Here is a 15,591-nt window from a genome sequence, read left to right as displayed (position 1 = left end):
CCCGCAGCTACTCTTCTGAATGTTCCGTGAGCATTTTCAGGGCCCCAACTTCTACACTGAGACGCAGGCCAGGCCAATCTGAACACACGTGGCCAGCCACTCCTCCGTCCACTGCCTCTCCCCTCCTGCTGGCCACCTGCCCATCCCCACCTGCCGTGTCTGTTGCAGCGGACAAGGCCGTCTCCATGCAGCAGGGGCTGTGCTACCGGCTGCTGGGGCCCGGCACCTGCGCTCTGCCTTTGGCCCAGCGGATCACCAAGCAGATATGTTGCTGCAGCCGAGTGGGCAAAGCCTGGGGCAGCAAGTGTGAGAAATGCCCCGTGCCTGGCACAGGTAACCCTCTGTCCCCATCTCAGCACCGGCCACCGAGGGGCTTCCTGCAAACCAGTGGCCATTTTCCCCCGCCTGAACCTAACCTCAGGCCAGAAGACCCTCAGTCTTCCTTCCTGTTCAACTCCTTAATCCAACCTGGGGCCCCTTCCTCATTCCTGCCACAATTGTCTTGTCCCCCGAAAGGGAGGGAAAGGAGGGCCCTGGGTTCTTGCAGGAACAGCATCCCTCAGCTTGTCCTCTGACCATCGAACTTGCAGAGGCCTTCCGGGAGATCTGCCCAGCCGGCCACGGCTACACCTACTCGAGCTCAGACATCCGCCTGTCCATGAGGAAAGCCGAGGAGGAGGAGCTGGCCAGACCCTCGAGGGAGCACGGGCGGAAGAGCAATGAGACCCTGCCTGGGCCAGCAGAGAGGCAGCCACTCCGGGCGGCCACCGGCACCTGGATGGAGGCTGAGACCATCCCTGACAAGGGTACCTGGGCTGGGGAAGATGCCTGAGAGATTCCTCCGCTGCCCTGTCAGGCTACAGCGCCTCAAAGAGCCACTGGGTGTTGACCCTGGACCCATGGCCTCCAGTCTCTGGGGCATTAGGAAAGGGAGTTTGGAGAAGCAGCACCGCCCTGGGAACCTGCTCTCAAGGCCTGGCCGCATGGAATGGCCTCACCTCCTTCGGGGTCAAGAGGTGCCCGTGTCCCAGGGAGTTGCTGGTGGGAGTGGGAGAGGTCCACAGCATCCCCCACGCCAGCTGATCAGGCCTTTCCTTCCCCTGCTGCCAGCCATGCAGCTCCTGGGGCTGGTGCTGTTGCAAAGCCTGAAGAGCCGGCAGGTGGATCCTGGGGAATCTGGGGGCTTCAGATGCCCTCCCTTGGCCTTAGAGTCAGAGCCCTGGCTCTAGGTCAACTGCCTTGGGCCCAGGAGGCATGGTGCTGGAAAAAGACTGGGCTTGAGGCACCCCCGGCAGGTGCCCTGGGAAACCACACGGAAGGCACACCTGGGTTACTGGTAGCATGGAGTGCAGGAGGCCAAAGACATGTTAGGACCAGGAGAACTATGTGATGGTCAAAAGTGCTCCAGGAATTGGGAACAGACAGGAACGTCAGGCAGAGCCCCAGTCATCATAGTAACTGGACACTGGCCTGGCCAGGAGCAACTCCTCCCCTTCCTAGAACTGGCCTGTACCCTGGGGGTGGGGGCGGAGTGACCCCGTGTTCCTGGGAGGCTTGGGAGGGAGGAGGTGGCAGTGCAAGGAGGGCTACAGCGAGGACCAAGGGAGTGGACTGGCCTGGAGTGGGTGGGACTCCTGTCACCGGAGGCATCAAAGGAGAGCCGGAGGTTTCCTCTCACCAACTGACCACCTTGTAGGCCTTCCAGACCTGGGATTCCGGAATCTGGGCTGGCCAGTGCCAGAAGGGTGGCAGGCGCAGAGGCAGACAAGAAGAGTCTGAGCTCTCTCTGCCGCTGAGCCTGCTGGGGACAAGGTCAGGAGGTCACAGACTGAACCAGCCCTGGCCGTGGGTGGGAGAGAGAAGGCGGCCAGACCCTCCTGCCTGAGCTCACACTCTCACCTTTCCTTCCCAGGTGGCGCTCAGGCTGGCCAGGTAAGCGAGTCCTCCCACCAGGGAGTCGGGCAAGGGTGGCAGAGAGCAGGACCTGGTAGCCCTGAGGCCACAGGGCCGGATCCCGTGAGGGAAGAAAGAGAGAAAGATAGAGTGTATGTAGGATTTTACTTGCAGAGAAGCCAAAGTGGGAGAGTGGATCCAAAGACCCAGTTTTACCCTAAAGGAGGTAATAACAGCAGCTCCTGTTTTTCCAGCAGCTACTGTGCAAGTTCTCTCATTTGGGAAGGTCTGGGTCCCCCTTCAGAAAGGAAGTAGGAATATGTCCTGTTAGTCCTGGCTCTCACTCAGGCTTTAAGCACAGCAGATGAGGTCTAGAAGTGGTTCCAGATTCATTCTGGATTTGGCACGTTCTGAGCCTGACTTGCTTAAGGTCTCAGGTCTCCTCTGCGAGTGGCTCGTGGGGAAGTAGAGACAGAGCTGTGAATAGCCTCAAACCACTTCACTGAGAGAGGGGAATCCCACCTCCTTTCCTGAGCCCAGTATTTCCCTGTAAAGAACTGAGTGTCCTCCTAGAAAAACATTCCAGAAGAGGGAAGCTGCTTCTCCCCTTGTCAGTCTGCCAGTCCCTACCCTGTCCCCTGCCCCTTCAACCTGCATCCCTGACTCTCCCCAAATATTGTTTCTCTGGTGAGCTTCTTCTGTTCCTGGAGAAGCGCATGTTGTCCTCCCAGACCAAAGTTCTTCTGTGTCCTCACAGCCCCTAGCCATGCTCCTGGCCTTCTGCCTCCCCTGCCTATTCTCCCCCGGTTCCCCACAGCTTCACCACACTGGCCCTGTGACCCTAGGTAGACTGGTTAACCTCTAGAGCTTCTGTTGCTCTATCTGAGACATGGAGATCATAGCACTGATATAATATTTGTTGCTGTAACACTGAGCTCACACATTACGTACATTGGCTCATTTGATCATCACAGCCTACTATCAGAGGATAGTTGAGAAGATTCATTGACAGTGGACATGAGATGCCCAGCAGAATGCTCAGGGTGTAGTAAGGACTCATCAACATCTGGAATGAATGAAAGAGAGAACGAGAGAGTTAGTTGGATGGGGAGCCTGGAGGCAGGGGTGAGTGTGGAGGAGGGAAGCACATCGTAGGGGTGACAGAGAAGCCAACAGTGACCTTCTCCTATTTCTGTGCAGGTTACAACCAGTGTTACCCAGGTACCCACCTGGGTCCCAGGTGAGTGCCTCCTCCTGGTGGTGCCCAAGAAACAAAGGGAGGGAAGGAGAGATCTTTTTTTTTTTATTTTTTATTTTTTTGGGGGTACACCAGGTTCAATCATCTGTTTTTATACACATATCCCCGTATTCCCTCCCTTCCTTGACTCCCCCCGGGAAGGAGAGATCTTAATCTAGGAGAGGAGATAGCACACATGAGCTGATGCATGAGGTTTAGATCAGATGAGGTTGTGGATGATGTGACATGTGAATGCTCTTCCTGGGAGCTCTGTATACCTGAAGTGTTGTAAGGTCAGTGAAGGACACTGTGATGCCTTGCAAATATCTCCCCAGCCACAGCACTCTTTCTGCCCTTCATGGTGCCACTCAGCAAATAAATAAGACCAACGAGGAAGGGCTGGCTGAAGCAGGGGTGGGTCAGGTCCCCAGAGCCCTGCCCCAGGCCTGTGTTCCCTCAGGAAATGGTTAGAGCTCTGCAGAGCCCAGCTGGCCAGTCCCTGGGGCTGGGACAGGGCACCGTTCGGAAGTTGGCTTCAGTTTCCTCTCCTATGATGTGGACACTAATGCCTGCCCTGCTGCCTCTTAAGGCAGATGAGATGTTGGTGTTCGAGGCAGAGCTCTGTAAACTGCAAAGCACTTTGCAAACAGGAGAAGAATGCTGAAGTACGAATCAGGAGATCCGGGTTTCGGCTCCATCTCCGACAAGCTAGCGGCCTTGGACAAGTGGCCATTCCCACAAGCCTCCACTTCCTCCCCTGCGAAGTAGACATGACATGCTCTAGCTCTGTTAGGGCTCAGATCCTCTGACTCTGTTTGGGGCCAGGTTAAGTTTCAGGAGACTAGGAGGCAGAGGGGGCAGAGGGGATGACCTGCCCCAGGCGCCACCTCTGGTTCTTGGAGCCAGACGGATGGCAGGGAGGAAGGAAGGGCGTGCACCTCTGGGGGGAATGCTGTCCAGGGGGTGCAGAAGCAGGCAGCCCAGGGGCTGAGGCCCACTCGCTCTCGCCACCCCTCTCCCTTCCGCAGGAGATGCCATAGGAAGACCAACGCCACCACTGCCGGGACAGGGGGTCCCAGAGACCCGGGAAGAAGAGCAAGTGACTGCCCCTATGGACGTGCTGGTGACCCCCGCCCCCTCAGGTACCTGCAGCAGCCCCTCAAGGTGTGGGCAGCCAGAGCCGGCTCCAGGGCCCCCCGGCCAGATGCGCAGTGTCCAATGAACTCCAGCCGGCATCCGCACCCCCAGCTGCTTCCCACAGAGAGCACAGGGTACCCCTAGTGACTGGACGCGTCCTGACTGGAGCACCGGTCAAGCCAGGCAGGAGAAAGAGAAGGGATGCCTTCCAGGAGAGTCCAGGGGGCCCTCTCGAGGAAGGGGAGCACGTGGGGCCTTCGGGAGCCTGGCTCTTCCAGGCTGTTGACCCTGAGTCAGCCGAGTGCCCTGGCCGTGGGCAGCCTCCTGCCCACGGGGAGGGCCGACTTTTGGGAAGGAAAGTGGTTCTGTTTCTCAAGGTTGTTTAGCTGCCTGGGAGCCTGCGTTCCCTGGGCTCTGGCCGCTGCAGTGGGGGGGCGGGAGGGGGCGGAAATCCCTGGCACATCCGCCTCGCTCTGGAATGCGCCCTCCTCAAAGGCTCGTTGTCTGGGCACTTGGTTCAAGAGAAGTGGGGCCGGTGGTGCCGCAGCTGCTCCCTGCTCACGTGTGTGCTCACGTGTGTGTGCTCACGTGTGTACCCCCACGAGTGCCCTCATCAGGGCCTCGCTGCTCTTAACCTTGTGGCTGAGGTCACCTTGGGGTGAGGGGTATTTCCAGATTTCCTCCAGCAAAGGGAGAGACCCTGCAGGTTGGTGGAACAGTGCCGAGAGTGTGGGTGGGGCCAGGGGTTTGGCCTTCCTCAACCTGAACCAGGGCATCCCTGCGGCCCTCTCCCAGGACCCCTCTTCTTTGTGCAGTGCTCCAGGGAGTGTCCTAGGCCCCCCTCCACTTGGCAGGCAAGATGAGCCGGGTTACGGGACTCAGCTGGGGATTCAGCTACGTGGGGACAGAATCCCCCCACAATCTGTAGCCTTTCACCTGATCCCTCGTCCCCCTCGCCATCCTCCACCCTCACCCCTCTGGGAGGACATTTAGAACCTGGCTGGAGGTTCTCCTGAGCCCACAGGCTGACACAAGCTTGGAGCCAGGCCAGGGGCAGGGTAGCCTTACAAACAGGCTGGTGTGTGCATTCAGTTCAGTGCAATTTAGCAAATGCTGTGAAGCCCCACTTTGCACCAATGCAGGCCACATCCCAACCCATTCCCGTGGGTCTTCAGGGTTTCCTCAGTGCTGTGGGGCAGGGCCGGGAGCCTGGGTGTGTGGGCTCCCGGCTAAGACCCAGAGGGAAGGCATCACTCATGCATTCAGTCATTTGTTCATTCAGCATGTTTTAAGTGCCAGGTACTTTTCTACTATTCAGGACACAGTTCAAAAGAGCTATAATCTCTGCCCTCTGTGCAGCCTCAGTGCTGAGTCCTGGTGAGTCCCCAAACTGTTTCTGAATTCAGTATGCATCCCCCATTTTTTACCCATTGCCACCACCCAAGGCAGTCCCTGTTTAATTCATTGCAACAGGTTTCTAGGGGCCCCCTGTGCCTCCCCTCCCACCCCCGTCCATCTGCCATCTTGCCGCCTTTCTGACCAAGGTGGCGTGCAAGATGCCTGGTCTTTCTGAGACAGCTCTGATCACACCCCACCTCCCATGACCCCTTGCTTACAGGCCTATCTCTACGTGGCATTCAAGGCTCTGCTCAGCTAGCTTGAGCCCACCTCTCCCCTCTTCCCTTGGCAGTTCTCCCAAGACCCTACACACCAGATCTGTCTGTCTGTCTAAGAAAGACTGGGCAGGAGTTGCCAGGGAAGGGAAGCACTCGCTGTGGGTGAGAGCTGTCCCTGTGTTCAGGGTACGGTCAGGCTGGAGGCCTCAGCAGGGGAGGCCCTTTGCTGGGACGTGGGACACAGGTTACTGGAACCCCCTGGGTCTCGGCCAGAGGGATGCGCTACTGCAAGCTCCATCCTGGTAGGGCTCAGGGCCCTGGGAGGAGGTGCCATGGGGTCTTATACAAGGCCACACTATACATGGATGTGGGAGGGCCCAGCTAAGGCTGGGGTGAGGCTTCCGTGGGTCCTCAGAGGCCCGTGTGCCCCGCCCCCACACTCCCGCACCCCACTCCGCTGCCTTCGCGCATCTGCACCCCACCATCACCTCTGCTTTGCTCCGTCTCCCACAGGCATTGACAGGTGTGCTGCTGGAGCCACCAACATCTGTGGCACTGGAACCTGCGTGAACCTCCCTGGTGGATACAGATGCATCTGCAGCCCTGGCTACCGGCTGCACCCCAGCCAGGCCTACTGCACAGGTACCCACGTGGGCGGCCTGGCTTCACTCCGTGGCAGGGGTGGGTGGCGGCAGGTCTGGAGGACAGTCCAGAGTCCAGGCAGCCAAAAGTCCAATCAGTGCTGTGTGGTTGATGGGCTGAAGAGAGCAGTCCCTGTGGACAAAGCTAACCTTAACCTTGGGGAGACTGGTCTCCGGGAGCAGCATCTGATGAGTCCCCAGGACTTTAGGAGAGTGGGAAGCTACCCCAGGGCCCCCTGACTGGTACTTGGAGACTTCAGCTCTGAGATCAGCCCACCCCTCCAACTGGCCATCTTGCTGTCTGCATAGCAGACTGAAGCCTGCCCTAGTTGTAAATGTCTCCACCACAGCCATCCCTGGGGGAGAGGTTTGGAGGCACAACACATAGATCATCCAGTGTGGGCCTGATCCACTCTCCCAATATTTTTATACAAGGGAGACATGTCCACTGTGACTTGAAGGAGAAAGGACGTTATCACCAGGCCACTGGGGGAGGGAGACATGGGGCAGGCAGGAGGTGCGGGACCACTGCCCCAGGCCCTTGGTTGCTGAATGGGTCCAATGAATCAACTTCATGGCCCCCAGACTTAGGGATTTTTCATCTCCTCAGGCTCCTCTGCTCCCTTATCCCCTCCTTGCCCCACAGCACCATTTCCGGTCCAGCCCTTAGCATGGCAGGTTGCTGGCAGGTGCCCAAAGGAAGGCCTCCCTGACTGCCCTCCTCACCTCCCTCTGCTCAGATGACAATGAATGTCTGAGGGACCCCTGCAAAGGAAGGGGGCGCTGTGTCAACCGCGTGGGCTCCTACTCCTGCTTCTGCTACCCTGGCTACACGCTGGCCACCTCGGGGGCCACACAGGAGTGCCAAGGTAAGCTGAGCCACCCTTGCCCCTGGGAGGGGAACAGGGCCCCACAGGTAGTGTTGGGGTGGAAGAGGACTCAGGCATTTGCAGTACCTGATCACAGAGTTGCAGAGTGTGGGAAGGGTGGAGGCCGCAGGAACCAAGACCAGGGCTCTAACCTGGACCTGGGAGGCAGCAGACCCTACACTGAGGCTGAGGTCGCTGAGACCAGGTGGAGGAGTACGAATCTGAAAGGCAGCAACATTCACCAATGCTCCAAGGAACTGTGACTGGAGCCAAGAGTGTGAGGGGGTCTGGGGACACAGCTGAAGATGAAGACAAAGAGCCAGGTCCCCAGATTCTGAGTGACAAGGAACTTCTTTCCTCTTGGATAAAGCGGGTGACCCCTGAGGACACCAACTGAGACTCCGGGCAGCCTGGGGAGCAGGTATGCCTTTGTTGGGAAATGCCTGCAAGGCTTTAAGCTTCCCTGGGAAGCTCTGCATGGGGCCACTGGACAAAGAGGCTTCCAACAAAGGCTCTTTAATATGCAGCATTTATACTGCGTATGAAACACCCCACATACTTTTTCATGAACTCGTTTACAGAGAATAGGATGCAGTGCTTTCCAAGCAGTGCCGTAAGATTCATGACCCAGCTGGAATCCTTCACCTAGAGACTGGCACTGCTGTTCTTGGGGCTCACATTGCTGGTTCTGGCCTGGGTGCTGTGTGAGCTCTAGGGATACTGGAATGAGCAAGGAGTGCATGGTGGCACTGTGGGACGAGGAAGCCCTGGTTCTGCATGAAGAGTGTGGGAAGTTTTCCCAAAGGGGCGTTTGAGTGGGGCTACAAGGATAACTGTTCCCATTTAATGAGCACTTCTCACATGCCAGCAGTGTCCTCCGCCCCTTATTGTATGAAGCTCGTCATCCCAACCCCATGCAGTAGAAATCCTTACCCCCGTTTCACAGTTTAGCAAACTGAGGCTCAGAGAGGTGAAGTGAAACACCCAGAGACCTCACAACTAGAGCTGTGGCAGAGCTGGAAACAGGATCAGTCATCCTGGCCCCAAAGCATGGTTTGCTTCCAACACCCTCCCTTACACACACGGTGAAGGAAAGGAGGGAGCAGAGGGCATTTCAGGGAAAGGAAACCATTTCTGCAGAGGGCAGAGCGATGAACAAGCCTGGCCTGCTCTGGGAAGAAGAATAAATCCAGCGTGATGGGAGCGCGGGGCCGGCAGAGGAAGTGACAGGGGCCGACACCAGTTTGCAAAGCGTCTCGAGTGCCAGGCTGAAGTGCTTGGTCGCTGTCCCGCAGCCAGGGGCAGCCAGTAGAGGTTTGTAAGCAGAGGGCGGCAATGGGGTCAGCCAGCTTGCGAGGAGGTGCTCAGAACAGTCTGGAATTATCGAGGGCAGAGGCTGGGGGTAAGGGGCTTCTCTGGACGTCACAGCCTTGGCAAGTGTGGTGGGCCAGGGGCCCTGCTCCCTGCAGGTCCAGCCCGTGGTGCTGGCCCGGGACAAGCAGTGGCTGCTGCAGGGAAGGGTGTCACCAGGACTGTCCCAGACGAGGGGTCCTGCCGCATGCCAGCCTGGGTATCCGGATGTCTCTGCCAGCCCGACAGCTGGGGCAGGAGGCAGGAAGGTCAGCTGTCAGAACTTCTCCCAATGGGGCTTGGCTGCTGCATGATAAGTCTTCATCCAGGATAACATCCACTTTCTACATTGTGCTGCTCTCATAAAACAATATCTCATTTTAAGTATTTATTTTTATTTACAAATTATTTCATTGACTTATATAATTAATTAATAGAAAGCATTATAATTTCTAGAATTGAAATTAACATAAATATTGATTAAGATACATTCTTTGAATATTTAATATTTAAAATAACATTTACTTTACTAGTAAGTATGAGCATCTTTTCGTATATTAGCCTTTGAGTTTCCTTATCTAGAGGCTGCTTCTTCTTATCTTTCGCTCGCCTTTCCAGTGGTCACTGCCGGTTCTTTTTGTGCCTCTTTAGGAGTTCCTTATGTATTCCAGATACTTGCCTGGGTTTAGATGCGGCAACTCCTCCATCTTGTCCTCTGTCCATTGAGCTTATCCACGTGTCCTTCTTTTCACAGAATTCCTTAATTCTGATGTATTGAAATTCACCTTTTTACCTTATTTTTTATGCTTTTAGGGTTTTATTTAACAAGTCCTTCCCCACTCTTAAGTCACAACGGTGTTTTCCTACACCTTCTTTCCCTAAAGCTACAGTTTTGCCTTTCACGACATGTTTTAATCCATCTGGAGTCCATTCCTGTATGGGTGTTAAGGTCGGGTCTTTTCCATCTCCATTTCCATTTTTCTGCACAGAACAAGTCAGTTTTCCCAGCCTTATTTATCAGGCAGTCATCCTGGCCCAATCAGTTTGTGGGTCCTTTATCAAGTTCTCCTTTTCTCTTCCATTGGGATTAGAGCTTCCCAAAGTGAGGACCAGTTATTTCAGAATTGCCTGGAGAGTTATTAAAATGTAGGTTCCTGGGCCCACCCAGCACTGCTGGGTCAGAATCTCTGGACGTAGGCCTGGGAGTGTACATTTTATACCTTCTGCCAGTGACTCCACTGTGCACTAAAGTGTTAGGAAGTATTGCTCAGGTGATAACCCTGTCTATAAACAATTGCTTGTTATTCCGTTTATGTAATAAGTACTTTGAGGGGTTCTGAGCTGGGCACTAAGAGCACTAGGACAATAAAGCACATTCTGAGCAGTCAGGGAGAAAAAGCAGTTACCCTATGGGCTGATTCCTCAGGGGACCCTTGGAAGGGCCATACAGTTATATGGGCAAGGGCCTTCTCACTGAGAGATGAGACAGAAACAGCCAAGCTGGTGGGTGTGAAGCCATTTCAGGCAACAGGAACAGCACGTGCAGAAGCTCCTTAGGCTAAACTTCTTAAGCTTACCCTATTGGCCTCAAAAATATCAGGCTGTTGCATTGCCTGTGTACTTCCTCATTATTGTAGTAATTGGTTATGCACTCTTATTTGGAATAAGCATAAATAGTACCTTTTCACTCAGCTCCATTCATACAATCACAGATAAATATGCCAACATCAACAGCAGAAGAAATACCAAGAAGAAGCCATCCCAGCATTAAGAGATATTCCTATTAGTGAAGTAAACCAAATGTTCTTTCTTGCAGCCAAAGAACTTTACAAAAAACTGAACTGTATGTGGACTAATACCAAATATTTGTAAGTTTTTGACATTAAAATATTGACCATTAAGAAAAAAGAAAAGGGAGGCATGTGGGAGGCAGGAACCAAGGTGAGAGAAGCAGGCAGGGGCCAAATCATGAAAGATCTCACATGCCAGGCTGAGGAGCTTGGATTTTTATGGAGTAGGTTTAATGCTAGAATAAAAATAATAATAACTAACGTTTCTCCAGTGCTTACCTTGTGCCAGACAGCCATTGTGCTAAGCCCTTCACCTGGATTATCTCATTATACCTGCACAAAGCCTCTGTGAAGTGTTTGAACCGTTGCTGGGTGTGTGTGCAGCGGTGGGGGGGGCGGGGGGGGCAGTGGTGAGTCCTCCATTAATTTGACTGGTGGGGGGCAGGGAATGGGGAGTGCCCAGAGCGACCTAGAGTTGATACGTTGCACCCATCCTTGAAATGGGAGTAGGGCTCTGCTGGCCATCAAACCAAGCAAAGGCATTTGTGTGAATGAAGGCTTGAAGGTTGGACCAGTGGGGATCGGCAAACACAGCAAGGCTGGGGTAAGGCCTTGTGAGGCAGGCTGAGCAGTGGGGAGCCCTGGTAGGGCCTTAAGCAGGGGAGGGGCATGACCAGGCTTGGGCTTTCGTGCCATCACAGGGCACCATCATGCTTTGGTGGGAGACTATGGGAGAAACCACATGGACAGACCCCCAGCTGCTGAAGGTGCTGTCTCTCACTGGCTGCTTAACCCCTAACCTTTAAGAAGGCCCCTAAGAACTCTAGGAGCAGAGCTCTGGGGGTGTGCTGGGGTCAGGAGGGGGACTTTGTTGGCCTCCTCAGATAGTGCTATATGCATTGCCGCCTGACCTCTTGACCAGCCCTTACCTCGGGGTGAGGTGACAGCATCGAGGGTCCCCATGGGCCCCCAAAGTAGCCTCCCCTTGGAGAAAGGAACTCAGGAGTTTGCAAGAGTCTGAGCTAGATCAGTCTCAGACCTGGCCGAGGAGTCCCCTGCCGTTCATGGCTGCAGCAAAGACGTCTTCCCTGCCTGGGCCTCAGCATGGGTGTCCTTGACCTTGGCCTCTGAAGGGATGTCCCAGGACCCCCGGTAGGGCTGGCCCCAACTCAGGATTTTTCTGTGTGTTCACAGACATAGACGAGTGTGAGCAGCCAGCGGTGTGCAGTGGGGGGCGGTGCACCAACACAGAGGGTTCCTACCACTGCGAGTGTGACCAGGGCTACATCATGGTCAGGAAGGGACATTGCCAAGGTAAGAAATGGGGTGCCCTTCACCCTCTCCTGGCCCCTCCCCATGCACTGCCCACCACCAGCTCCCCTTCCAGCTTATCCTCGAGCCCACTCCTGTGCACAGAGAGACCTGTCTGGGGATTCTGGAGCCCTTCTGTCCCCTCAGTGGGATTTTGGCATCCCATCTGCCCCCACGGCAGAAGAGCACAGTAACTTTATGTACAGGAGATCCTGGGAGCGCTCCTCCGTGCACCTCTGCCCCTCACCTTGAGTCATGCAACAGAGGGAAGGTTGACCTATCTGGGAGGTGCCTGGAGCCTTGGGCTTGACCTACTTGCTAAAGCATTTTAGGCTGTGAGCTCCTCAGAGCTGGACCACACCCTTAGATGACATGCAAATGGACACCTGACAAATGCCCAAGTGTTGGACACCCCAACAGATGCTAGTTAAAGAAATGAACAAATGAGCCCTAATCCCGGCCCCCCTTGCCAGGCCCTGCCACACGTTGGCTGTGACGTTTCCAATGGATGTCCTCACGGACTGGCTTGAACCTGCCACCATCATGCCAGCTCCTGGCAGGCCTGCCACCTCCACCTCCCTGTCAGGCTAGGGTGTCAAATGCTTGCAAGAGGCCTGGGTCATGTGCTCCCAAGACTGGCTGAGACAGGACTGGGTGAGGGTAAATCAAGGCTCCCTCTGGAAAGCAGTCCTGCCCTGGATCCAAGGTGAGGCCCAGACACTTCCCGGCCTCCAGGTTTCCCTGGGCCAGGACTTGCCTGGATTCAGATGGTCCTAGAGGTGAGAGATGAGCTTGTGTGTCTGGTGAAGGGAGATTGCCCCCAGCTTTCCAATGCCACTACCGTGGAAGCAGAGTCCAGAGCCCTGGCAGGTCTTGGCAAAGGGGAGAGGCTGCTAGGGGCGTAGGACAGACACCTCTCTGTCTGCACCCCTGGCGTGTCACCTTCCCCTCTCAATGCCTCCCCCTTTAAACTCAGGCCCACTTATGATCAAAGCCAGAACCCACTCCCCTTGTCTTCATTAATGTGCTGGAGACAGACAGCCTGGCATTTCCCTGGAGAACGGAGAGTGAAGGGAGTTAGTTTTGCTGGGTGCCTGCTATGTGCCAGGTGCTGTGCTAGGGGCTTGATAGATGCCTCGTTTAGACATCAAACATTATTAATTTGGCATTAGACTTTACTAAAAAGCAAAGCAGAACCAAAGGAAATGAACTAAGAAATACCAGGACATTTAAAATATCAAATTTATACTAACCAGTCCGTATTAAGGGCACAGGCTCGGATGGAGTCAGGCCTGGGTTTGGCTCTTGTCTCAGTGTCTGAAGATGGAAACCATAATGCCCATCTCAGGGTTTCTTGTGAAGACCGAATAACTGCTGCATGCAAAGTGCATATGCAGCCCCTCAGCGAGAAGGGGGTGGCACTCCTATCTGTGGGCCCATTCTCTCTCACGTCTACTTTCCCCCCAGCGCCCAAGTCTGGGCCCCTGGATTGTGCCCTGCCCTCCCGGAGGAAGGGTTCCTGACACACCTCGGCGGGGAGGTCAGGCTGAGTTCCTGGCCCAGGGCAGACACTCTGAGTCTGTTGAAAGAAAGACTGATGTAGGCTGCACACTTCTCCAGGTTTCCATCCGTAACCACAGACTCGGCCCATCACCCTGGGAGCCCAGTCAATTTCCTCTCCCTCTTTCTTCTTCCTCCAGCTAAGAAACCACTCTCTCCACTTAAACTCAATGTCTCTGGTGAAAGGCCCGAGCGGTCTGGACAGCAGCCCATCCAAAGTCTCGATGGCATTTCCGTCGTACCAGGACTCTGGGTTCCCACGGAAAGGGGTTAGCTTCCCCTGCAGACTGCCAGGGCTCTGCTGTCCCCCACCCACGTCCAAGGTCACCTGAGCGCCTGGCCCCTGAGTGCACACCCTCCCCACCCTGCGCTCTCACAAGGAACAGAGAGAGTGCCCTTACATTCCCTCACATAGAGGCTGCAGCGCGGATTAGAGCAGCTCCAGGATCCTCCCAGGGTACAGACAGCAGGCTGGCAAGCTGGTCCCTGCGGTGACTCTTTCCATGGGTCTTCTAGGGTCTCTTCAGCAGCCTCATACCAAGAGGATGTGAAGGTTTAGTTAGTCACATGGTCTCATTCTTTGATCGGCAAACATTTGTTGAGTGCCAGCTGTGTCCCAGCCATGGGCTAGGAATAGAGCAATAAAAAAGAGAGATAGCTCCTGCCCCCGACGACCAGGGTAAAACGTACCAAAACATACCATAATCTTAGATTAAAATTCAAGCCCTAGGGACTTCCCTGATGGCGCAGTGGTTAAGAATCCACCTGCCAGTGCAGGGAACACGGGTTCGATCCCTGGTCCAGGGAGATCCCACATGCCAAGGAGCAACTAAGCCCATGCACCACAACTACTGAACCTGCGCTCTAGAGCCCATGAGCCACAACTACTGAAGCCCACGCACCTAGAGCCCGTGCTCCACAACAAGAGAGGCCACCGCAATGAGAAGCCCCTGCACCGCAATGAAGAGTATCCCCCACTAGCAGCAACTAGAAAAAGTCCGTACGCAGCTACAAAGAACCAACACAGCCAAAAATAAATAAATTAATTAATTAATTAATTTAAAAAAATTCAAACCCTAGACTAGGCAGAAAGATCTGGCTGCAGTCCAGGCACTAAGAGGTTGGCGGAACAGCCTCAAGATACCTGATGACATCAGAGCTTATGCCTTTAACCTGGAATCCACTTCATCCAGAATTTTTATCCGGCCCCTTTAATTGGCTTGGCTAGTGGCTCTGTTATATCCACCCCCATTTAGAAGATGTCAGCCCTGGCTTAGGTGGAGACTGGGGGCTGCTTTGACGCTCTTCACTCCCTCTCTCACCTGCTGACAGACCTCTCACGCGTGATCATCGCTTGCTGGGACTCTGGTCTGAGGAAGGTGTGCCAGGTGTGCCAGGATAGGCCAGGTTATGCTGCATTAACAACCAACCCCAACCTTAGTGACTTAGAACATCGCAGACCACATGTCCACCATGAGGAAACCCGCCCCACATTTCCTCACCCTAGAACCAGGCTAAAGGGATAGCCAGCATCTTGAGTGTGGCCAGTGTCCATGGAAGAAAGAAAGAGCACTCTGCAGGGTTGCACACAAATAAATGTTTGGGCCCATAAATTACACGCGTCATATCCACTCATAGCTACTGGCCAGCACTAGTCCCCTGGCCCCGCCCAACCCCAAGGGACTAGGAGGCACAAGCCCACCATGGCCCAGAAATGGAGAGCTGGATTTCTCAGTGGACAGTGTTCATCCTGCAAGTATCCTAATGCCCAGTGTGAAACACTTTGGGCACCGTCTCCACAGATGTGCCCAGAACACTTGGGGCAGGGCAGACCTCAGGGCCCTTATGCTCCTGGTAAGCCTAATCTCCTTCCTTTACTGCCTGATCCCTGCAGAAGAGGTCCAAAGACTCCATTTTTCCTCTGTGTGGTCTTAGAGGAGGATCCTTGCCTCATTTGCTTTCTCTTCATCCCCGAGTCTCGCATCCCTGAAGCAGGGATTGTGGGTCATTCCCAATGGCTTTGCCCATCTTCCTTCCGGTACCTCAGCCAAGGCCAGCGGGCCATGGTGCTGGCCAAAGTTGATGGCCCTAGAACTTTCATTTCCTCCACCTCTGTCTCATTCTCTCCATTTCTGTCTTTACAGAAGCCCTTAGAATAGCTTAGCTTCATGTCACCTCAGCCCAGCT

The 15,591-nt window shown here is 54.8% G+C and overlaps 1 protein-coding gene across 4 annotated transcripts in view; it reads left to right on the top strand.

Annotated features, from left to right (window-relative positions):
* The window catches only part of LTBP2 (latent transforming growth factor beta binding protein 2), a 100,981-nt gene that overhangs the window by 70,277 nt on the left and 15,113 nt on the right, over nucleotides 1–15,591 (top strand). For all 4 annotated transcript variants that reach the window (XM_057733154.1, XM_057733155.1, XM_057733156.1 and 1 more), the window contains 8 exons: nucleotides 169–333; nucleotides 591–806; nucleotides 1,913–1,932; nucleotides 3,094–3,133; nucleotides 4,159–4,272; nucleotides 6,397–6,525; nucleotides 7,265–7,393; nucleotides 11,728–11,847. In XM_057733154.1, the coding sequence (XP_057589137.1) occupies nucleotides 169–333; nucleotides 591–806; nucleotides 1,913–1,932; nucleotides 3,094–3,133; nucleotides 4,159–4,272; nucleotides 6,397–6,525; nucleotides 7,265–7,393; nucleotides 11,728–11,847 (933 nt within the window). The remainder of the gene's footprint in view (nucleotides 1–168; nucleotides 334–590; nucleotides 807–1,912; nucleotides 1,933–3,093; nucleotides 3,134–4,158; nucleotides 4,273–6,396; nucleotides 6,526–7,264; nucleotides 7,394–11,727; nucleotides 11,848–15,591) is intronic.

The sequence above is a fragment of the Hippopotamus amphibius genome, chromosome 4, assembly GCF_030028045.1.
Source record: "Hippopotamus amphibius kiboko isolate mHipAmp2 chromosome 4, mHipAmp2.hap2, whole genome shotgun sequence".
In the NCBI taxonomy this organism is placed as follows: Eukaryota; Metazoa; Chordata; class Mammalia; order Artiodactyla; family Hippopotamidae; genus Hippopotamus; species Hippopotamus amphibius.
Note: the sequence above shows the minus strand (reverse complement) of the source record. Positions and strands in the feature narration are given on the sequence as shown.